Here is a 22,055-nt window from a genome sequence, read left to right as displayed (position 1 = left end):
CCAGGAAGCCTTTCTTTCAGGTACAGCCCCTGCTCTTCCTGCCCATTCTCTCCCTTGGCTCAGCCCTGACCCCATGGGTCTGGGAGTGTCTGTGTCTGGCTTTGTTTTGCCCAGATTGGGGGCTCCTCAGGGATAGGGAGGAGGCCTCAGTTGAGGCCTCCTGCTGTCCCCAGCATCACCCAGCACATGTCTGGGCACGAGGGTGTGACAGTATAGGGTGGCAGGAGTTGCCTAGTGAATCAGTGACCAAATCTTAAGCCTGGTATCTGAGGCTTTGTGTAATCTGGCTTGTCAAACTCCTGTTCAGCCTTCAAAATCCACCTTGCACTCCCTCTCCACCCAGAAAACTTGCTTGATGTCCCAGGCAGCATTTTCTGTGAAGACAGATTTGGAGGCCAGCTCTCCTGTGCTCCAGTCAGGACACAGGGGGGTTGATGCGGACGCCTGACCCTCCCAACATCAGGGCCTCTTTCTCAACTATCCCTCCAGCCTCTGGGAGGCAGTGACAGGTACAGGGGTCCCCAAGGCTGCATTAAATTAGGGAATTGATTCGGCAGACTCCCCTCAGTAGGTAAACATCGTTGTAAGAAGTCTCTCGGACTCCAAAATCAGGGCTCTACGCCGCGGGCACCAAGGGACCACGACCAGCATGCGGCCAGCCGCTGTCCTTCAGCTCCTAGAGAAACGCAATCATTCAACGCGGGCCCTTTAAGAGTTGACGGTGTAGGGGCGGGGACAAAGAAAGCCCCCTCCCGAGAGCGGCGGGTGGGTGGGGCGGCGGGGCCTGAGCCACAGTGCGCACGCGCCGCGCTCACGCGGTTCCGGGTCCCTGTTCTTGGTTCCCAGAGCTACTCGCGGAGAAACTGAGGCTCGGACGGGGAGCGACTTCCCCCGAACCCCGCAGGGAAGCTGTTTCCTGTGGAAGGCCTGAGACCGGGTCATTGGCAGCGTCCCCTCCCCCGACCCCGATTTTTCCAGCAGGCGGCGACCGTGGTCACGCCGAGGGCTGCAGCGGCAAGAGCGGCGGCTCCGGTCCAGGCCGAGGCCGAGGTTGCGCCGCCTGTGGACTCGAACCCGGGCTGAGCCCAACGCTGGACCGTGTGAGGTCTCGTGGAACCGAGATGACCCACTCTCTGGTTTGTCCAGAGACAACGTGCAGGTGAGAGCTCGCGGGGATGGGCAGGGGCGGCCCACGGCTGGACTGGAGCCCTCGGTGGACCGAGCTGGGGGCGGCCCCTCCGCGGCTCTTCGCGCTGATCCCGGTGCCTCCAGGGTGAGTTCGGTGCTGAATCGCAACACCCGGCAGTTTGGAAAGAAGCATCTGTTCGACCAGGACGAGGAGACGTGCTGGAATTCGGACCAGGTGAGATGCACCCCCGGACCCTCCATCCCTCGTGTGAATCAGATCCAGGGGTCTTGGGTGCCTTGAGAACTTTGGGGGGTCCTAGTTGGGCACAGTCCGGGTGGCCAGGAAAGGAATGTGTGCTGAACTCCCCCTCCTCCCGCCCCCCCACGGACCGTCTGAATGAGAGAGATGTGCCTAGCAGGGCTGATCCTGGAATGACCATGGGCCTCAGGTTTCCCTTCTGCTTCCAGGGCCCCTCCCAGTGGGTGATACTGGAGTTTCCCCAGCGCATCCGTGTCTCTGACCTGAAGATCCAGTTCCAGGGGGGCTTCTCCAGTCGCCGGGGCTGCCTGGAAGGTACTGGGAGACCCTGGGAAGTGGGGGCTTGAGGTGGCACCCCAGACTCACTGTCTGCCCCTCTCTCTCTGATGCAGGTTCACAGGGGAGTGAGGCTCTCCGCAAGATTGTGGACTTCTACCCTGAGGACAACAACTTGCTTCAGATATCCTGCCGCAGCCTCTGGGGTGGGGTGGTTTGTGCCTCTGAAAGCTTTGGGCCCACCCAGATCTGTGTGGGAACCCTAGTGTGTGACCTTGAACAAGTGACCCTAGGCTTCCATTGCCTCATCTGTACAATGGCACTGATGATCACCTGCTCTGTGTGAGCAGTTCAGAGGGGACTACAGCTTGCCCGGGTCACCCAGCACATTGGTGTTGTCTGACCCGGGGCTGCAGCCTGGGTCTGGGAGGGAGGGGGCTGGCAGGTGGGAAATGAGGAGCTATGGAGCTACCTGTTTCCCTTGACTGCCCCTGCTCACACCTTCCCTGTGCCGGCTGCCGAGGTGGACCGGCTGAAGGTGACGTTTGAGGATGCCAATGACTTTTTTGGCCGCGTGGTCATCTACCACCTGCGGGTGCTGGGGGAGAAGGTGTGAGACCTCTGGGTGGCCGCCTCAGAAGCACAGCAAAGTCCTTCAAGTTCTACATGGAAGGTTTATTGGTTCTTCTTGGGAAGGGTACCCCCCACCACCTGTCCAGGAGCTGCCTTTGAAGCCAGTTCTGGGTTCCCCCAGCTTTGGGCTGACCGTTTAGTTCCCTGAGTGTCTGAGTCCCCAGCAGGTGGCCTTTACTCAGGGTCGCTGGGCACCAGGTTGTTCTGGAAAAGTTTGAGGATGTGGTTCTCGATCACCTGTTGCACTGGAGATGGGGCAGGGAGAAGGTGGGCCGTGAGCTTAAATGGGGCCTGTGGAGCCAAGCTGCACCCTCCCTCTGGGACACAAACAGGGGTGTCCCAGCCCTGGGATCTGGAGAGAAGAGCCACTTTATAGATAAGGGAATCCACGCCCTTCCCAGAGTAAAGCTGGGAAGACCGAGACCCCATCCCAGGAAATTCAATTTTCCATAAGTTTGTAAAAATGCATTATTTTGAGGCTTTTCAGAGTGATAAAAATATTTCTTACTAAATAAAATTGGAAAATTGTGACTTTTATGAAAAGATGCAAGAGACTATGAGGAATGATTTCTGTCCCAAGTGTAATAAAACTCTCCAAAGGAACAGGGGGAGATATTTCGGGAGCCCCTAATTCACCTTTGACATCAGGGAGTTGATTCTATTAGGATCTCCCCATTTTATGGATGGGGATGCTGGGGCCCCATCTGAGTGGGGAAGCATGCAATCGAGCTGGGGACTGCCTAAGGCCCCTGCTCACACCCACCTCCCACCATTGAGAGGGTTGGCTCCGTGGCCCTGCACACTGTGGCCCAGCCCACCTCCCTCTTGGTTTCCTCACCCTGCCAGCTCTGTGTGTGGGTCCTCCCAACTGAATGCTATCCTCCCTCCCCTCTGGTTCCCCAGAAGCCCTCCCTGATCCCCCATTCCAGGGCTGGGCTGGGGCCTCCTTTGGGCCTCTCAGTGCCTGCGTGTCACCTGGTCACCAACATGTATTGGCCTCCCTGTCCCAGCACATGGGGAGCCCCGAGAGCTGAGACTGGGCTGTGCCCAGGCCAGGTACACAGTGGCATGGACGTCTGCTAACATGAACACTGTTGCTGCCAGCATCTGACAGTGAGGAGGACATCCTGTGTGCCCCCTGTGGTCACCCTGCCTATGGCAACCCATCACTCAGGCCCCAAGTGACACAGGCAGACCTTTCCGGTATCCCAGGGCCACGGCAAGGTCCATTGGGGTGTAGCCAGAATCAGCCTCAGTGGTGAGATCAGCGCCTCGGGCTGTAAAGCAGAGCAGTTACTGAAGGGGGCCTGGAGACTTGGGAGATGCAGTGATCCCCCCACAGTACAGCCACAGCTCCGCCCTTTGCCTGTGTGGCCTTTGACAAGAGCCTGACTGCTCCGAGCCTCAGTATCCTCCAAAGAATGTGGCTCCAGGGTCCCTGAGGCATGGGACCTTGTTGGCCAGACCCCAGACCCAGTCCCCTATGCTATTCTACCACCTCTTACACCCAAATTTATCCACTGAAAAAAGCACGTGGTGACCACCTGTCCCAAGAGCTGTTTAAGCAGAGCTTGGACACCTCTGTGGCCCTCAGGATTCCCACAGGGCCATGTGGAGCTCTGGGGCCCTGGGGCCAGTCTCTGTTCCCACTCACCCAGCAAGGCCTCAACGCACTTCACGTGGTTCCCACGCACAGCATACAGCAGTGGCGTCCCACCATTCTGTTGGGGGTGGGGCAGGGGAAACCAACAGTTTATCTTTTCCTGATTCTCACAATACCCTGTACTCTCTGGCCTCCAATTTAATGTGGTTCCTCCTGCTTATCACCTGGCCCATCTATCTTCTCTGCAGTTCAGCTTAGATGCCCCTTCCTCCAGGAAGCCCTCCCTGACCTCCCTTGGCTGTTTCTGGGCTCTTGTAGCTGCCTGTGCACCTGCCATCATGGCACTATTCACTACATCTCAACTGCCTGTTTATGTGTCTGCCTCACCCAATCTGGGAGCTCTGTGAGGCTGGAGAATGGGGCTGTCTTGCATTCCCAGCATCCAGAGCAGGCCTGGCATCCTGCAGGTGCTTGATAGATGAGGACAGGAATGGAGGCCAGAGGGCCACGAGGTGCCCGGGGTGGGTGGTGCCTCACCCAGTCATAGATGTTGATGTCCACATCACGCTCGAGCAGCAGCCCCACAATGTCCGTGTAGCCACCTGTGCTGGCCAGTGACAAGGCGCTCTCCCGCTCCTTGGCCAGGATGTGGGGGTCAGCACCCTGGCGGGTCCAGAGTGGGCAGTAACGGAGGGGTGGGGGCATCCCCCGGAATCCTCAGGTCCCCATCTTACAGACAAAGTACCAGCAGACACAGCCTAGATCCCAGCCCGCCCACAAATCCCTGGAAAGCCCCCCAACTGGGCTGGGACGCACCCACTCGAGCAAGAAGCGGACAGTCTCAATCTCTCCAAAAGCCGAGGCCCAGATGAGGGGGGTGAAGCCACGCTCATCTGGCTTGTTGATAAGATTGTCACCTGGTGAGGAGGGGAGACAGTACCAACCAGGCTATACCCCTGCTCGCTTTTCCCAATGCCACCAGAGTAGGGATGGGGCAGGGGGGCTGGGGACAGATGTGGCGGGAAGCCCCATGTAGATGGATACAACACGCTTGCACACACGTGGACAACCACCGGTCATATAAGCACCGTGAGGGGGCAATGCAGCACCCACACACACACACCAGACAGGCGTGGACATGCCAGCACAGGCATGTGGACACGCACCTTTCCTCAGGTGCTCCTTTAGCTGGCTCAGCTCCCCCTGGGCTGCGAGCTGGTGGATGGACAGGGCTGGGGGCCAGAGAGAGGCAGAGTCCTCATCAGTTCCATCCCCTCTCTGTGCCTCAGTTTACCCTCTGTCCAAAATTGCTCCTCTCAGACTGCTATCCTTCCCCCCACTGGGGACCATGGGGCCACTCACAGTCTAGGGTGGCTGGCAGGGCTGACACCTCGTTCCCCCGCTGCCGGTTGGTGAGGGTCGTGGAATGCTTCAGGGAGCTGCCTGCTGGGAGAGAGAGAAAGGGCCTCAGTTTCCCCTTGGTATATGTCTCAGGGGCTTCAGGACAGACCTGGGGGGCATGGAGCTACCAAAGACAGCCTGAGACTCCACCATTCACTGATGCCACTCTCTCAGATACCTGGGGTGCACCTTTTTCTCTGTGCCTGGAGATGTTCTGGGCAAACAGGACAAAACCCCCGCCTTCAAGCAGACCACAGGCAGGTGGGTGCATCAGACATAGAGAAAGAGGATAAAAACCTCAAGTTGAAATAAGTGTTCAAAAGATCTAAAAAGCAGGTAGAATAAGACAGAAAGAAAAGAGGGCAGGGGGTTAGTCTATTTTAGACAAGGTGGTCAGGGGAGGGTCTTTTTGCAGCAACATCAACCGAGATCTCAGCAGGTTGGAGAAACCAGCCATAGGAAGAGGTGTGGGAAGCACGTTCTGGACAGAGGAAATGGCAGGACAGAGGCCCTTGGAAGGGCCTGAATTAGACGCACTCAAGGATTCCAGTCAAAAATAATTCCTCAGTGCTGGCTGGTTAGCTCAGTTGGTTAGGTGCCTTGTAACACCAAGGTCAAGGGTTTGGACTCCCAGACCAGCCAGCCGCCAAAAACAAACAAAAAACAACAACAAAACAACTATACACATACACACACACACACACACACACACACATATAAAATAATTGCTCAACTCCTCAATAAGTTAAACACAGGATTACTGTCTGACCGAGCAATTCTGCTCCTAGGTATGTATCCCAAAGAATTGAAAACAGGTGCACAGACAAAAACTTGCATGCAAATGTTCACAGCAGCATTATTCATAATAGCCAAAAGGGGAACAACCCAAGTACCCATCAAGGGATGAATAGATAAACTCAATGTGTTGTATCCATACAATGGAGCCATAAAAAGAAATGAAGCAATGTGCTATGATTTGAATGTGTCCCCAAAGATCATGTGTTGAAAACTGAGTCCTCGATGCAGCAGTGTTGAGAGGTGGGACTTTCAAGAGATGATTAGTGTCTGTCACTGGCTGTCTCTCTCACCATGTGATACCTTCTGTCATGTCATATGCAGCAAGAAGACCCTCACAAGATGTGACCCCCGATCTTGGACTTACAGGCTCCAGAACTATGAGCCAAATAAAAGTCTGTTGTTTATAAATTACTCAGTCTGTGGTTACAGAAAGATAAAACAGACTAAGACACACTGACACATAGCACAATGTGGGTGAACCCTGAAAACATCACGCCGAGTGAAGGAAGCCAGACACAAAGGGCCATACAGTGTGTGAGTCCATTGATATGAAATGTCCAGAACAGGCAAATCCATAGAGACAGAAAGCAGATTAGTGGTTGCCAGGGGCTGGGGAAGAGGGGGTGGGGAGTGACTACTCATGAGGATGGGGCTTCCTTTTGGGATGATGCAAATGTTCTAGAACTAGATAGAGGTGATCGTTGAACAACACTGTGAATGTACTGAACGCCACTGATTTGTACTGCAGTTCTGGATTAAATGGTGATTATTCTGTTATTTATATTTACAATTCAAAAATATACAAAATAGTAAAAAACAAAACAAAACAAAAAAAATGCAACTCCTCCCTGGGTGGAGAGGGAAGACATGTCCTAGGTACAGGGCCATAAAGACAGAAGTCCCATCTCAGGCCCAACATGCCACCATCATCAAATCCCAGAAGGCCAATCCTAGAGAAGGTATCCTACCCTGCGGTGAGGAGACGCTGGCATCCGGTTCAGGATTCCCGGGCTCTGGGGTACAGGGAAAGAGACTAAGGACCACAGTATCTGAGCCATCGGGGGCTTCATCCCCGGGGTCTTCAGGGTCCCCAAATTCCGGGGCAGGTGGCTGCTGGGTCCGGATGAGGTCCTCTGATGGCTGGGTGGGCTCCATGAGGGAAGCTGGGGGAAGCACCAGAAAGGAAGAAATGACAATAGTAATGAGCAGCGCTCATTAAGTAGGCACCGACTGCATGCACCGTGTGAGTGGGTAAACTGAGGCTCAGGTTAATTGCAAGAGCAGGGAAAGTAAAACCAGAGTCCAGTTCCTTTTCATGCCCGCTCTTCCAAACACCTGCAACATGCAATGATTAAAAACGAGGGCTCTGGGGTCAGCTGTCTGGGTTCAAACCCCCCACTTACAGGCTGTGAGAACTTGAGCACGTGACTTTAGCTCTCTAAGCCTCAATTACTCAATAAAATGGGAAAATGAGACCTAAAAGAAACCACTTTTTTTTTTTTTTTTAAGATGACCGGTAAGGGGATCTTAACCCTTGACTTGGTGTTGTCAGCACCACGCTCTCCCAAGTGAGCTAACCAGCCACCCCTATATAGGGATCCGAACCCGTGGCCTTGGTGTTATCAGCACCACACTCTCCCAAGTGAGCCACAGCCCGGCCCAGAAACCACGTCTGTAAATAGCTTAGCAGGAGGCCTGACAAGGACAGACTTAATAAATGTTCGCTGTGGTTATTTGGGGGCGAGAGTCCCCGAATGAGTGAGGGCTTAACAAAGATGCTACTGGTCCCAGTCCCACCCGCTCTTCCCAAACCGACCCAGGAGGTCCACTCATCTCCCCACGAGCCTCCTCTGTCCCCTCGCGCTGCAAGAGCAGGTCCGCCAAAACTTGGGGGCCCGATTAACAAACTTTTCTCTTGAAATGTATACAAGGGGAGCAGGCTGAAGACTGGTACCTCAGCGTCCTCGCTTCCTCTGTGGGGACAGAGAGCAACTTGATACGCGACCGCTACCCCCACTCCAGAGCTCCCCCACTGCGCCTGCGCACCCCCGCCCCCCAAAAGTGCGGAAGGACCCGAGCAGTAGGAGCTCCTTCTAGCCCTTTAAGTCATGGGGGAGGGGCGTGGCTTCCGCTACGCCGGAGCCCTGCAGTTGCGTTTGCGCGTTCTTTTCTCCGAAGCTCTGTAAGGACGGGCGGGGCTGCAGAGGGTCCCCACAAGTCCAACTCCGCCGACAGGTGTTTCTAGAGGGAGCCAATCGAACCCAGCCTTGGGCGAATGGGAGGGGATTTCTCGAAGTGATGGGCGGGGAGAAGTGGGCGGGGCCTCTGGAATTTAAAGGGGCGACATACCATTTACCGTCCTCTTCCTTAACGTTCTTTCTGCAGTCCTATAGGCACATGCAAGAATTTGGTGGCGGCAGGGGGTAAAGGAAGGCATTTATTCGTACCCCAGTGGAGCGTTCCCCCAACTCGTCTGCCCTGGGAAAAGTTTCTCCTGGAGCCTCAGGGGACCTCCACCCCGTCTTCGCCCGCCCGCCGGTGTGCCTCCTTCCCTTCCATCTCTCATTGACAGAAACGGAGGAGGGAGAGGGCGGGCCAACGATACCGGAACTGGAGCCGTGGGGCGTCCAGTTTCCGCAGGGAAGGCTCAGGCAGAGAACCCACCTGCGGGCTTCCGGTCACGTTCCTCCGGCTCCGCGGGCCGCCATCGCTATGGAGGAACCGGAGATGCAGCTCAAGGGGAAGAAAGGTGGTGGGGGGCCCCGGGTGGGACGGGGGTGCGGGAGCCCGGGGGTGGGCGGCAGCTCGCGGAGGGGCGGCCGGACGCCGGGCGGCGTGGCGGCGGCGCGGAGGGAGTGTGAGGGCCCGGCGGACCGGCGACCGGCTTTGAAACCTTAGGAAATCCCCGCGCCTCGGTTGTGTCGTCTGCGGAACGAGGAGTAAGGGCGGCGTGGCGGCGGCGCGGAGGGAGTGTGAGGGCCCGGCGGACCGGCGACCGGCTTTGAAACCTTAGGAAATCCCCGCGCCTCGGTTGTGTCGTCTGCGGAACGAGGAGTAAGGGCGGCGTGGCGGCGGCGCGGAGGGAGTGTGAGGGCCCGGCGGACCGGCGACCGGCTTCGAAACCTTAGGAAATCCCCGCGCCTCGGTTGTGTCGTCTGCGGAACGAGGAGTATGACATCCACCCCGTGTGTTTGTGATGCGTTGGGACAGCTCGGGGCGTGGCCGTCGCCGTGGGCTGCCTCCCGGTCTTTGAGTGTGCTTATTTGTGTGTGTTTGCGTGAACTTCCCAGTACTTACGAGTTGCATGCACTGTCACAGACTGTTCTTACGTCATAAATGTTTTTGTTATCTTATTCCACAAGTTACTTTCAGTTAATTATTTAGGAGGCATAAATACATTTAATACCCCCTCCGTAAAATCCCCGGGGTGTCGGCGAGACAAAAAGAATAAAGGATTCTGAGCCACACGTTATCAAGGAGGGAATGTTCTCTAGCGATCCTGGAGGGGAAACTCAAAGAGCTATGTTCTGCCCTCTGCAGACTAGCAGAGGCTTTATGGGGTTTGTTTGGGAGGGGGTTGTGCAACTATTTTGAGCACTCAGCATTCCATAAAGACTTTGCCGTTGTTTTTGTTGTTGTTGTTGTTGTTTGTTTTGTTTTGTTTGCTTCGTACAAGATGTTTTTATCTGAACGCACCAGCTTTAGGGAAAGAGAGGAGGTAGGGCGACAGGGTGAGGGAGTAGCAGATGTTCTTATGTTAAGCTGACTGTGAGGCCTAATACTAAACTACTACTATGCTTGCTTTCAAAACCTGAAAGGTTTACTCTGAGATGGTGAGAGGTCATAAAGTTTGGAGGTGGCAGGCTGGGTTCTGCCCCACTCAGGGCACAGCCATGAGCTGCACAGACTGCTGCACAGCCTCCCTTGACTCCCAGACATACCCTGGTTCTCTCTTCTCCGCAATCACACTGGGTGATAACATTGAATCCATATTTTATTTTTATTTTTAATTTTTTTGGTGGTTGGCAAGTGTGGGGATCCTGTGTTATGAACACAGCGTTGTAACCAACTGAGCTAACCGGCCAGCTCCAAATCCCTTTCTGTAGCAAACCTCCAGGTGTGTACTATTATCATTCCCTTTTTACAGACAATGAAGCTGAGGTTCAGAGAAGCCCCCTCCCACAAATCCAACCTTTAATTTTTTTTTTCTGTGAACATGTAACCTAATAAATTGTGGTAGGTATCAGGTAAACAAACAAGGTGCTGAGGTCCTGAATGAAGTGGAGGGGACATCTGATTAAGCTTGGTGGTCAGGTGGGGATTGCCCAGGAGGTGACATTGAGCTGAGATGAGGGATGAAGAGGAGCCAGGAGGGGAAGGTTGTCTCAGGGGAAGAAACAGCAGGTGCAGAGGCCCTGAGGTGGCAACGTGTACAGAACTGAGCTGTGCTACTGGTCATATGTGGATATTTCAGTTCAAATTGATTAAAGTTAGGTAAAATTAAAATTAACGATTCAGTTTCTCAGTCATACTGGTCCCATTTTAACTATTCAGTAGCCACATGTGGCTAGTGGCTACCATATTGGTCTATATGACGATATAGATCCTAGAACATTTCCATCATTGTTCTTTTGGACAGTGCTGGGAGTGTCAAGGGCATAGCCAGGGGCGAAGGGCATGGTGGGCAGGGAGGTCAGCAGCAGCCAGAACAGGCAGGGCCTTAAGGGCTGTGGTAAGAAAGACAGATTTTATTCTCTGGCAGGTGGGAGCCATGGAAGAGTTTCAGACAGGGGAAGGACATATCTGATAACATTTGTCTCGTGTTCATCTGCTGCATGGAGATTTGACTATTAATAGGAAGGGGAAGCAGGGAGACCAAGAAGGAGCTGAGTCTGGCATCCAAGCTGGAGAGGGCCATTCCTGGACTGGGGCAGAGCAGTATATAGAACAGATGAGATCTAGGCTTTGTTTTCCAGTGGAACCAACAGGATCTAGGATAGGCAGAGCAGGGACGACTGGTTGGCTGGGAACACACTTTGTTAAAGCAGACCCTGGGGTGAGGATTTGTGTGCATTGAACTTAACAGAAGCATGAGCAAGGGATGGCCTCAGCCTGCTCTTGCAGGGGAGCTCCTGGGGATGAGTTACACCTCCAGGTTACTCAATGTGTGGCAAACACACAGGCTTTTGTATCCCTTACTGGTCAGTCATGGCCGAGGGCCATCCAGGGAGGTAAACTTCCAGACACTTTTGGGCCCTGTGGTATTCTCTGATGAAGAGTCCCAGGCATGGTCGTTGAGATAAAAGGCATGCAAGGGGATCTGTGTGGGCGGAAGCAGTGTCCACTACAAGTGGGTTTGGGAGGGGAAAGATCATGAATTCACTGGATGCATTAATGCCCTCTTGAGTGAGGCTCTGCTGTGAGCATCTCCTCTAGCCCCTCCCTGGGGCCGTGGATAATGCACCTTCTGGGGGAGACACCAGATGCTCCTCTCTGCTGGGCTCACGGGTTGAGCATTCAGGAGTCTAATGCTTCTGTCTGCTTATCTGCCCGCCTGTTCTCCCTCCCCCCCACCATGCTGACTGTTGACCCTGGACCCAGTCACGGACAAGTTCACTGAGAGCATCTATGTCCTGGCCAACGAGCCCTCTGTGGCCCTCTACCGGCTGCAGGAGCACGTGCGCCGCTCCCTGCCTGAGCTGGCCCAGCACAAGGTGAGCCCTGGGGCCTACCCCTGCGGTGGACCTCCCCCAAGATCCTCTTCAGCTGGGGCCTGTTGGGTGGAGTAGGGGCTGTTGGGGCAGGAGTCAAAACCGGGACATCAGGGAGGAGGCATGTGATAACCAAGCAAGATCAGGGCTGGGGGTGGACAGATCTGGCTAATTTTGAAGGAGACAGCAAGATCTGTATTAGTTATAACCTGCATGGTGAGGAGGCAGCTGTGTGACCACAGGGGGGAAAGGTGTCCCAGGTAGAGGGAACAGCCCCTGCAAAGGCCCTAAGGTATGGTAGCCAGGCCAGGTGTTCACAGGATGCACAGACCCTGATGACAACAAGGTCCAGGGTTTGATCCCTGTACCAGGCAGCCACCAAATATGAAAGAAAGAAAAGAAAGAAAACCCAGACCCATGAGGGAAGGGAATTGCAGGGGGAAAGGCCCCTGTGGACACAGTGAGAACTCAGGAGCCCAACCAAGAGAGCTGGGACAAGGGACCTCCAAGCAGCAGCCTCCCTTGCTAAGAGTCCCCCTAACCCACAGGCCGACATGCAGCGGTGGGAGGAGCAGAGCCAGGGAGCCATCTACACCGTGGAGTATGCCTGCAGGTGAGAGCCACAGCCTCCCCACTGCCGAGGGCATCCTGGGCATTCAGCAGCCTCCCAGCTGGTGAGCCCTGCCCTGCTGAACCCACCCACATGGAGGCATGTGACTCACTTGTCCACACAGCAGATTCCAGCCCCAGCCTGTGCCCTTTCCTGGTGCTGAGCCCTCCCCCTCTGTCATGGGAGAGGGTGGTGAGGATTCTGGGAGGTACCAGACTGGCCGGTGCAGGGGAGGACCAAAGCACAATATGGCTGTTTATTTTTGATTTTGTTTAACTTTCTCTAAATCTTCAGGTTGCAAAGAGGAAGTGGCCAGCATGGAGTTTTTCCATTCATAGTGAATGGAAGTTTCCAGAGGGTTCACTTCATAGGCAAACCAGGTTTTGCTGGGAAGGCGAGAACTTAGCAAATTAGAGTCAGGTTTTTTTGTTTGTTTTGTTTGAAGGGAAAGGGTGAACAGGTGTAGCTGGTGTTTCTTTTTTTGTTGTTGCTGTAGCTTTGCCTTCTGTACTTCTGTTGAGTTCCTTGGAACTGCAACGCTGAGTCTTGTTCTGGTGGCCTTGGGAGTTTAGTGACTTTATGTAGCCCTGCTGTTTGCCTCTGGTGCAAGCTGTGGGTCATTCTGGTGGAGGCTAGATGCTCCCCAGCAGTTATCGTGATGTGACACTGTGGGTTTTGCCCACCTGTTGCCGTTTGGTTGTATGGGCGAAGGTTCCTAGACAAGAAGTCTAGTGGCCGGGGGCACTGACCTGAGTGTTGCTTTGTCTGATGGGACAGAGGGTGACCAGACAGATGGCGTCTTTCTTAGCTCAAGGAAGAGTAGAAAAGATATAGGAGTTTCTCTCTTGCAGCTGCTGAATGACTTTCAGGCAGCACTAAGCTCATCAGCAAGGCCAAGGTTAAAAAAGAGTTTGTACTTTCTCCAGCTTTCTCTAACTGTGCCCTTTAGTGCGGGAGCCCAGGCTGCAGATGGCTGTGCACACTGACATTTTAACCCATTAAAATGAAATAAAATGAAATATTCAGCACCTCAATCTCAGTGGATTGAGAATGTTTCCATCACCACAGAGAGCTACGCTGGTCAGTGTCGGGCCAGGCGGGAGGCCCACGTACTCTGAGCTCTGAATGGTTCTCTCTAGTGAGATGTGAATCTCTAATGCTAAAAGATTTAATTTTTTTCTGTATGGACATAAAAGATCCCTTATCTTTTAGTTGTTTTGAATGCCTTAAGTAGTGTTAACTGTTGGTGTAAAGTTGAAAAACTGGTGTAAAATTGGTGTTAAAATGGTATATCAGTTGGGGAATGGTGAGCTTATATTAGTGAGCTTTTTATCAAGGTTGGCAGTCATGTAGGAGAGAAACGGCAGCGTTTGGTGGTGTTCAGTTGAGTGAGTTAAGATCCACCTTTTGACGGGTGTAGAAATGAAAGTGAATAAGCCAGTTGGCCTGTTTAACTTGGTTAGTTTTTTGTGTTTTTTTAAAAAAAATTTTTCCTTCTGGATGGCACTGGGATCGAACCCAGGACTATTTAACCTCGTTGGATAAGCCAGTTGGCCTGTTTAACTTGGTTAGTTTTTTGTGTTTTTTTTAAAAAAATTTTTCCTTCTGGATGGCACTGGGATCGAACCCAGGACTATTTAACCTCGTTGGAAGGGTAACAGCTAATGTCCTGTTTGATCTGCCCTTTTTTTTTTCTTTTTTATGGTGGCTGGCTGGTACCTGGTTCGGGGATCCAAACCCGTGACCTTGGTGTTATGAGGCTGCACTCTAACCGTGATCTGTCATTTTCAAGCACATCCCTGATTGATAATAAGTGGGAGTGATTTTTTGTTTTTAATAGAAGGACTTTAAGGTGCTACTTCTATTTTTACCGCAGATGATGTTGCACAGGCAACTTTTTGGCATAGCAAGGCCCCGAGTGGCTTTGTAAATACTTTTCTGTAGCGCTGTTGGAAAGGACGTTTTCATTAGACTTTTATCTGTACATAGCCAATGGCAGAACTTAGTGCAGCTTTGCAGTCCTGCACCCCTGATTGGTAGTGAACTCCCCTGGTTCAGTCTAAAGTCACCTTTAGAGCTTCTAACTGTTGAGTCGATAGGCTCCTTCAGGAGGAATGCATTATCTAAGAGGAAAGCCAGATGTTTTGGAGACCATCTTCACATGCTTTAGCTGTTTCAGCAGTGGTGAAGTGAAATTTACAGGGACATCTAAGATTCAAGCCCACAGTGAGCCCTCAGGGAAGCCCATGGTACCGAGGTGTCTGCTGAGTGCCCAGCCCATACAGGTGCCCCACCAAGCCCTGGGGAGGCTTCTCTAGTGCCTCGGTGTCAGGGGCACACTGGAGCTGACTAGATCATCCTCCTGTTGCAGTGCCGTGAAGAACCTGGTCGACAGCAGTGTCTACTTCCGCAGCGTCGAGGGGCTGCTCAAACAGGCCATCAGCATCCGGGACCACATGAACGCCACCGTGCAGGGCCACAGGTAGCTCCTGGGATTGCTGTCCTGCTCTGAGCCTCCTCGCTGTGAGGACCATCTGCCAGCTCTGCCAGGAACTGCCGCTTCTTGTTAGAAAACTCCCTCTCCTCGTCTCACGGTGTCTGGTGGCTTCCTCCTGTCTTTTGGCGTCTGTAGTGGGAGAATTCAGTCATTCAACATCCAGATCCCGTGCTCTGCTGTACCCGGCCTCAGGCGAGGTACTGGGGACATAGCAGTGACCGAGACAGGCAGGCTCAAAGGGGGACACACAGCAGTCAAGTAAACACATAACAGGCAAGAGCATTTCAGACATGCTGCAAAAGATGCAAAGGGATGTGGGGCCCCTCTGAAGAGGTGGCCTGAATGACATGCAGATGGACATGGCCAGAGAACAGAGTTCCAGTTGGCAGGTGGTGAGGGCAAAGGCCCTGGGGCTGGATGTGCCAGGCTTGTTAGAGGAATATGGGTAGATGGGGTGGCTAGAGTGGGTGAGCACTGGGAACTGGGGTCAGGGAGTTGGCAGGGCCTTGCTCTCCCCTCACTGAGGGAGGCTTTGAGCTGAGGAGCAGATGACCTGAAAATGAGAAACCCTCAGAGTCCTTGCACACTGGGGAGAGAGTTTTTAAAGTTGCTCTTTTTTCTGTTTTCATGGTAACTTAATAAACACATATTTGAATACACACGCACATACCATAAGCCATCACTTTGCCCTGGGATGTGTCTGGCTCCCGCAGGTTGGGATTCTGACATGCCTGTCTTCCACTAGGCATTGTGAAAGAAAAAAAGCATCTGCATTGCTGTTTCTGATAATTAAGATGTGAGAGTTGTCAGGAGCAAAGCTGTGAGCATGTGAGAATGGCTGTGTAGCCCGTCTGCCCTCTAAGGGTAGCGTGACGGGTTATCTGGGCTCTTTTTCCTTCAAGGAGAGGTGGCATCTGGTTGCTCAGCCACAGGTTGGTGTTGGCAGTCAGGACCAGAGTTCACTCAAAAGCCACAGCTTTTGCTTGCAACTCATGGTTTCCAAAGTGCTTTCAAATGCCCTGCTTGTGCCTGCTGTTGTGGAAGCGTGATGGGCTTCTGAAGGACACGAGCAGCAGCCTGCGGGCTGCCCGCAGATCCCTTTGCAAGCCGCGTGGGCTGAAGCAGCCAGTCCTGCGTGAGTGAGTCCCAGCCGTGGCCTCTGAAGTGGGTGGCTGGTCCCATCTTTACAGAGGGTGCTCTGAGGCTCAGGCCAGAGGTCCTGGGGGACCAGAGTCTTACCCAACCCCACACTGCAGCCCAGCTGAGCAGCCTCATAGCCTCTGGTCTCTGCCTCATGGGTGCTGCACACATTTTGTTCCAGCCCCGAGGAACTGCCTCCGCCCTCCTCAGCCTGATTCCGGAGGAGACTTGGAGGCCCTTCGGCCTCTCGACCCAGGTCAGTGCCGAGGTCAGCCGTGAACCTCTCTGTGCTCTGAACTAACCTGCCCATTCAGCATCCAAGCAGGGGCCTGTTGTCTAACCATTGGGTTTCCTCACCAGCCTGTAGGATAGGCTTGGGGTGGGGGGTGTGGGGGGAGGGGCTCCACAGGCCCTGAGTGTCCTCCTCTGCTGCTGGGGGACCTTGTTAGCCCTTCTCCTTTGCTTTCTTTCCACTGTCTTCCTGCCTCTTATGCAGGCCACAAGCTCTGTCCTGATCCCCACAAGACGGAGGGGGGCCCACATCTCCTGGCCCTGCCATGCACCTCAACCTGCTTTCCCACACACATTCTCCCAGGCAGAGCCCCACACAGCGTCTACCTGCCCAGCTCCACCACTGACCTGCTGTGTGGTGCTGAGCAAGCCCCTCCCCCTCTGATCTCTGCATTCCCCTCTTGTAAAGGTGGTGCCTCAGGTGATGGAGAGGGCACAGGCTACAGTGATAGGTTGCATTGCAGCAGTCCACTATTGCTGCGTGACAAACTTTCCCAAAACCCAGAGGCTCACCCCACTAGTAGTTTGCCTGCTCACGATTCTGCAGTTGAGCTGGGCACAGCTGGAGTTTTGCTGGTCTCACCTGGGGCCACTCATGTCGCACTCATCAGAGCTTGACTGCAGCTGGCAAGTCAGAGGTGGCCTGTGACCTGTGTTGCTCCCTGTATTGGCAGCCACATGGGTCAGGCTCTCGTCCTTGTGACCTTTGCAGCAGGCCAGCCTGGGCTTCTGTTGGAGGCTGGGTGCTGTGGAGCAGTCCCCACAGAGAAGTGCGTATCCAGCCTCTGCTGGCTTTACATTTGTGGGTGTCCCATTGGTTAAGGCCAGTCACAGGGCCAGGCCTGTGAGCATCTGGGAGAGGACTGTACAAGGGCAGTGTGAGTCCTGGGAGGGGTGGCTGACCATGTGTGGGGAGTGTGGACCCAAGGAAGCCCCAATGTGCTGTTAACTCTGTGCCGGTGCAGGACAGACATCGGCAGATCCAGGGTGCCCAGACACTCACAGCCCCTGCCCATTTGCCAGGCACTGCGGTTGCTCCCAGTGCCTTGGACACTTTCTTAGAAGACAAGGGGGGGTGGATGGAGGCAGGGCCCCCACAGCCCCTCAGAGCCAGCAGGCACAGACCTCACACATATCCAGTTAGTGCTCACTGGGCACTGCAGTTGGTAAGCACTTGTTGGGCACCACAGTCAGTGAGCATTTATTGGGCACCACGGTCAGTTAGTGAGCACATATTGAGCACCTGCTTATACCAGACATAGCTCTGGGCATGGGCGGGCTGGTGAGGATTCCCACAGGCTATGGGATCACCTGGGGGGCCTAAAGCAGGAGGGACTGCTTGAGGGGGTCAGCAGCTTGCCCCAGTGCCCTGCACAGTGTTGCCCACCAGCTCTGGGTGCACACCACCCCCATGTCCTGTCCCCATGCCCTGGTCCCTCCCACCCTTGTGTCTCCAGGACACTGCTGTCCCTCCACTGCCGCACCCCCATACAGAATTCTCTTGTGGCTCCTCCTGATCCCACCTTTGTCCCTATAGGCCTTTTCCCTCTCCCCAGAGTTGTCGTCCCCTCTTACTGCATTCCACCCTGACTTTTCCCCAAAGCTCCTCTCCTCAGGGTTGTTGGTGACTTTCGCAGGGTGAAGTCACCACCTGCCTCTCCAGTCCCAGGACCCTAAACCCTACCTGTTTTACAGAAGAGGAAACCAAGGCTCAGAGAGGTGAGGCAGCCAGCCTGGGGTCGCCACCCGTGTCCAGAAGCACCAGCATTCCCACCCAGGCCCTCTGACCCTCGAGCTTCACCTGGTCCTCAGCCTGGCCAGGCTCCTTCCTCAGGTGCACCACTGGGGTGGCTCTATAGCCTGGGTCTGCCTCTCAGACCTCCGCTGACCCTCACCCTCGCTCCCAGCCTGCGCAACGCTGGGCCCTTGGACACAACCTTGTGGGACCCAGCAGGGACCAGAGACCAAGCAAGTGTGGCCGGCACTTCCTTCCTGCTCCTGCCCAGAGCCTCCAACCTAGCTGTGCCTGTCCCGAGACGTGGCTTTGCTTCCTCTGGATTTTTACCCACCCCCTTGTTGGCCATGGACATGGCCCCTTGGACCAATAACTGCCACTGTGATAACCCTGATCATACACCCACCGTGTGTGCAGCACTGTGCTAGAGGCTTCATAAGGGAGGTCTTTCATCCTCAGACAGCCTGTAAGGCAGGTATCACCCCAAAACAGATGGGAAGGAGGCTCCTGGAGGGCGTGACTTGCACCAGGTCACACAGCTGTTGAAGAGCAGACCCCACCTGGTTTGGTCCCAGCACTTTCTCTAACATGCTGTGTGACATGGGACCTGGTGGTGGCCCTCTCTGTTCTCCCTTTCTCCTACTGGACAAAGGAGGCTGGACCGGATCTTCCCTGTGGACTAAGATGAACACTTGTGTCTCTGCCTGCCTCGAGCAGAAACTCCCATCCCAGGCTCAGGCCATGTGGAGGGAGCCACCTCCCCTCCAGGGGTGGATGTGGGATCCTAGCCTGACATCTCCCAGGTCACAGTGTTTGGTTTGAGATGGACAGTGTGACCTGATGAGAGGGCTTCCCTGGGGATTTTTCTGGAAGCTTGGGAAAGGGACCATCTTCCCACTGTGGTAACTGCGTGGTTGAGCTGGGTGGGCGGAAGAGGGGGCACCTGAAAACATTGCATGGGGCCCTGGATCCAGCTGTATCTGACACTAGCCAATCTGTTATTCAGTTCATGAGCCCCTAAATTACCTTTTTTGCCAAAATTGCTGGACACTAGCCAATCTGTTATTCAGTTCATGAGCCCCTAAATTACCTTTTTTGCCAAAATTGCTTTGAGTGTGTTTCTGGGGCTGACTGCAGAAGAGCCGTGCTGACCCCTGTGAATTCCAAGCCTGGGTGATCGTGTGTCCACAGTTTGTACGCCTCCAAGGCCAGCTGTGCATCAACGCAGTGTTAGGCCCAGCATCCTTTGTTCCAGTAAAATGCACTAGGAAGATGAGGACAGAGTGGTTGGGGTGTGGACAGGATGGGTGCCAGGCCCACTGCTTGGCGCTGGCCCAAGGTTGGGGCCCTAGGGGTGTCAGGGTCCTGCTGGGCATCAGGTCTGTCAATGGGTGGGAGGGGCTGGGATCCCTCAGGGTCAGGGACACAGGAATGTCAAAGAATGACAGCTTCCCACTTCCAGGAAATAAGGATCAGCCCTCTCCCCTCTAGGACATACTGGGGGGCCTCAGGGTCACAGTCCTGCCTCCCCACTGTCAGCTCAGCCTGGGATAGGAGTAGGAGCTTCAGGTCTGCCCCATTTTGGGACCTGAGGTGTGTGGCCTCCAGAGTCATTCTCACTCTCCTCACTCAATCTGAAGGCACATCACATTATCTGACCGTCCTTCCATCTGTCCTGTGTGTGGCCATTTATCCAGCAAAGGTTGACCACCCTCTGTGAGTCGGGGATGCCCCAGTGAGCAAGACAGGCCATTCCTGACCCCAGGGCTCAGACCCATGAGACAGGCTGCTTAATAGAGTTGCATATATCCCAGCAGCTGCCTTGAGTGACTGGGGTGCTAGGAGCTAATGCGGGGCAGTCATGGGATGCCCCAGACCTTCCCCCGGCTCTGTGGGCTCACCCACAGTCCCTAGATACAACTTCAGCCAGTGGCAAATAGTTCTCCTCTTTCAAAGGGGGCTGAGCAGGACTCTGGGCTGCCAGACTCCCCACCACCCCAGTCTGTGGGCTTGTGGGGGTTCTGGTTAATTTGCATCTCATTTGCATTTCTGATTTGCCCTTCCTGTCTGGAGGATACCCTGCCCCGTCTGGCCACCAGGGGGCGAAAGAGGCAAAGCCTTGGCCCGGAGTTCGGCCTCCAAGTGGTCATTGTCCACGGTCCTGGCTGTTCCTGGTGGGCAGATTGCAACCCCCTGCCCTTTTCCACCCTGTATTCTCTCACTCCCATTTTTCAGAGCGAACTGACGCTCCGAGAGGCCACATTACCCAGCAGGGCCTCATGTCTGTCCCCACACGATCATGAACAAGAGGGAAGGGGCACTATGAGAACCGGCTCAGTAGGACTTGCTTCCAGCAGAGCCCCAGAGATGAGAAGGCAGCCAGAAGAGAGGCAGTGAGCTCCCCATGCCATGGGGCATTCAAGGAAGTGCCTAGCGCTCAGATCCCAACCCTGAGTGAAGTGTGGCCCCCCTCCAGGCTCCTTCAAATCTGTGGATGGGGTAAAGGGAAAGCCAAAGAGGGCACTGACCTGCCCCTGGTCTGTCCACAGTGGCCAGAGTGGAAATCAGACTTCAGCTAGTTTTTTGTCCTTAGCCCCTGGTCTAAGTCCTGGATTTTATTTCAGGCCTGCTGTGCACTCCTGGAGAGTCCTGCACACTCATGCACCTGGGAAGCCCCTGTCTAGGCCTGTTGGATCCCCTGTTGAGGCCTCAGAGTGCCCCAAGCTTGACCCTTATGCCCCTGCACTGCTCAGACCTCCTCCAGGACTCTGCGGTTGTTCATGAAACCCATGGGGACATGTCTTTGATGCCACCACGCACTAGGCCCAACCCCAAGGAGCCCATTTCCCCAGGAGGAGGGGCTGCTATTGTCCCTACTTTTCACATGAGCAAACAGGCTCAGAGGGGTGATGTGACTGGCCTGAGGTCACACAGTGAGTTCAGGGCAAAGCTGGGATGGGGACTCAGGGTTCTCTAGCCCTTGGGTCCTCCCTTCCCATTGGGCAGCACTGTCCTTGCCATGGAAGATCCTTCAAAGCCTTCCCTTGCTGATATCCTGGGTGGGGACCTGGAGGAGAGAGACTTGGGGGGACCTCCTTCTCCCTTGCCTCCTCTTTCACCCACCCCACCAGTCCCCTCTCCCAGGCCCCCTTCCCAGGTCCCCCTGTTGGCTCTTCTATCCCCTTCTCCTGCTCAGCTCTCCAACCTCTTACTCTAGCAACTAAGGGTGTCCCCTCATCCGCAAAGACCAAGTGCCTCAAGACATTTGACTGCCCCGTGTGGGGACACAACTAGTGATGTGGGAGGGTATGGGATAGGAGGGGCAAAGGCTAAAGCAGAGACCTTAGTAGGAGACAGGGTATGAACGGCGGAAGACAACGCTGACCAGAAGAGGAAGGGGTGAGGGAGCCTGAGCTGTGGGAGGGGGCAGGGGATTGGGGCGCAGGGGGGCAGCCCCAGCCAGCGTGGCTCCGGTTCCATCCAATCCTTCCCGCCACACCCCTGCTGCTCCCAGAGCTGCTCCAGCTGCCACCCTCACGTAACCAGAGCCTGCCTGTTGCATCAGAGGCGGGCGGGTAGCCGCGGGTAAACAGAGCAGCCCTTGGGGGGCTTGGGGCTCCCCAGCCACCATCCACGCTCCCTGATCCTTGTTCTGCACCTCAAAGCCAAGGCAGAGCCCCCAGTCTGGCCCAGGCCCTGGCATGTCCTTGGGACACCTGAGTGTATGGCATTGAACACTGGGCAGCAGGGTTGGGGGTGGGCATTTATGACACAGTGTGAACTCTAGTTTTTATGTCCAAAGAGAAAATTGTGCCCAGACTAAAGGTTAAAACTGCTCATGTCACAGGTAAACTGAGGTGTGGGGAGAGACACAAGCCTTCCAGGCCTCCCTGTTCCCTGCCTCAGCACCCCCCCCCAACTGGCATCTCCCACATGCTTCCACTTGAGGCCAGGGGGCCAGCCACCTCTCGTT

General features: G+C 54.7%; 5 protein-coding genes across 5 annotated transcripts in view; 3 read left to right on the top strand and 2 right to left on the bottom strand.

The window, feature by feature from the left end:
* The window catches only part of NCAN (neurocan), a 33,940-nt gene extending 32,194 nt beyond the window's left edge, over positions 1 to 1,746 (bottom strand). Inside the window, exon 1 of the mRNA XM_008569729.1 lies at positions 1,651 to 1,746. The gene's annotated coding sequence lies outside the window, so the exon portion shown is untranslated. The remainder of the gene's footprint in view (positions 1 to 1,650) is intronic.
* On the top strand, positions 888 to 2,846 carry NR2C2AP (nuclear receptor 2C2-associated protein). The gene is made up of 5 exons (XM_008569730.1): positions 888 to 1,159; positions 1,273 to 1,363; positions 1,597 to 1,702; positions 1,780 to 1,847; positions 2,163 to 2,846. Exons 1-5 carry the CDS (start codon positions 1,122 to 1,124, stop codon positions 2,277 to 2,279), a joined length of 420 nt encoding a protein of 139 aa, XP_008567952.1. The 5' UTR covers positions 888 to 1,121; the 3' UTR covers positions 2,280 to 2,846.
* On the bottom strand, positions 2,318 to 8,131 carry RFXANK (regulatory factor X-associated ankyrin-containing protein). The gene is made up of 9 exons (XM_008569731.1): positions 8,053 to 8,131; positions 7,067 to 7,261; positions 5,262 to 5,342; positions 5,066 to 5,131; positions 4,716 to 4,816; positions 4,437 to 4,562; positions 3,951 to 4,017; positions 3,493 to 3,573; positions 2,318 to 2,541 (listed from the first exon to the last, which is right to left on the bottom strand). The coding sequence occupies exons 2-9, from the start codon at positions 7,251 to 7,253 to the stop codon at positions 2,471 to 2,473; spliced, it is 780 nt and encodes a 259-aa protein (XP_008567953.1). The 5' UTR covers positions 7,254 to 7,261; positions 8,053 to 8,131; the 3' UTR covers positions 2,318 to 2,470.
* A 628-nt stretch (positions 8,132 to 8,759) lies between these two features.
* Positions 8,760 to 16,314, top strand: MEF2BNB (MEF2B neighbor). Its single transcript, XM_008569726.1, has 5 exons — positions 8,760 to 8,847; positions 11,700 to 11,812; positions 12,358 to 12,422; positions 14,791 to 14,901; positions 16,238 to 16,314. Exons 1-5 carry the CDS (start codon positions 8,811 to 8,813, stop codon positions 16,269 to 16,271), a joined length of 360 nt encoding a protein of 119 aa, XP_008567948.1. The 5' UTR covers positions 8,760 to 8,810; the 3' UTR covers positions 16,272 to 16,314.
* LOC103588117 (myocyte-specific enhancer factor 2B-like) overlaps positions 14,833 to 22,055 on the top strand; it is a 32,699-nt gene continuing 25,476 nt past the window's right edge. The window contains exon 1 of the mRNA XM_008569728.1: positions 14,833 to 14,901. The gene's annotated coding sequence lies outside the window, so the exon portion shown is untranslated. The remainder of the gene's footprint in view (positions 14,902 to 22,055) is intronic.

Source organism: Galeopterus variegatus, unplaced genomic scaffold (assembly GCF_000696425.1).
Source record: "Galeopterus variegatus unplaced genomic scaffold, G_variegatus-3.0.2 Scaffold526, whole genome shotgun sequence".
NCBI lineage: Eukaryota > Metazoa > Chordata > Mammalia > Dermoptera > Cynocephalidae > Galeopterus > Galeopterus variegatus.
Note: the sequence above shows the minus strand (reverse complement) of the source record. Positions and strands in the feature narration are given on the sequence as shown.

Coding starts and splice junctions, on each gene's coding strand:
- NR2C2AP (XM_008569730.1), top strand. CDS start 1,122: ATGACCCACTCTCTGGTTTGTCCAGAGACAACGTGCAG. Junction 1,160..1,272: donor TGTCCAGAGACAACGTGCAG/GTGAGAGCTCGC, acceptor CGGTGCCTCCAG/GGTGAGTTCGGTGCTGAATC. Junction 1,848..2,162: donor AGGACAACAACTTGCTTCAG/ATATCCTGCCGC, acceptor GCCCCTGCTCAC/ACCTTCCCTGTGCCGGCTGC.
- RFXANK (XM_008569731.1), bottom strand. CDS start 7,253: ATGGAGCCCACCCAGCCATCAGAGGACCTCATCCGGACCCAGCAGCCA. Junction 5,132..5,261: donor CCTGCCAGCCACCCTAGACT/GTGAGTGGCCCC, acceptor TCTGGCCCCCAG/CCCTGTCCATCCACCAGCTC. Junction 3,574..3,950: donor GTGCGTTGAGGCCTTGCTGG/GTGAGTGGGAAC, acceptor TCTGCTTTACAG/CCCGAGGCGCTGATCTCACC.
- MEF2BNB (XM_008569726.1), top strand. CDS start 8,811: ATGGAGGAACCGGAGATGCAGCTCAAGGGGAAGAAAG. Junction 8,848..11,699: donor GCAGCTCAAGGGGAAGAAAG/GTGGTGGGGGGC, acceptor CCCTGGACCCAG/TCACGGACAAGTTCACTGAG. Junction 11,813..12,357: donor CTGAGCTGGCCCAGCACAAG/GTGAGCCCTGGG, acceptor CCTAACCCACAG/GCCGACATGCAGCGGTGGGA.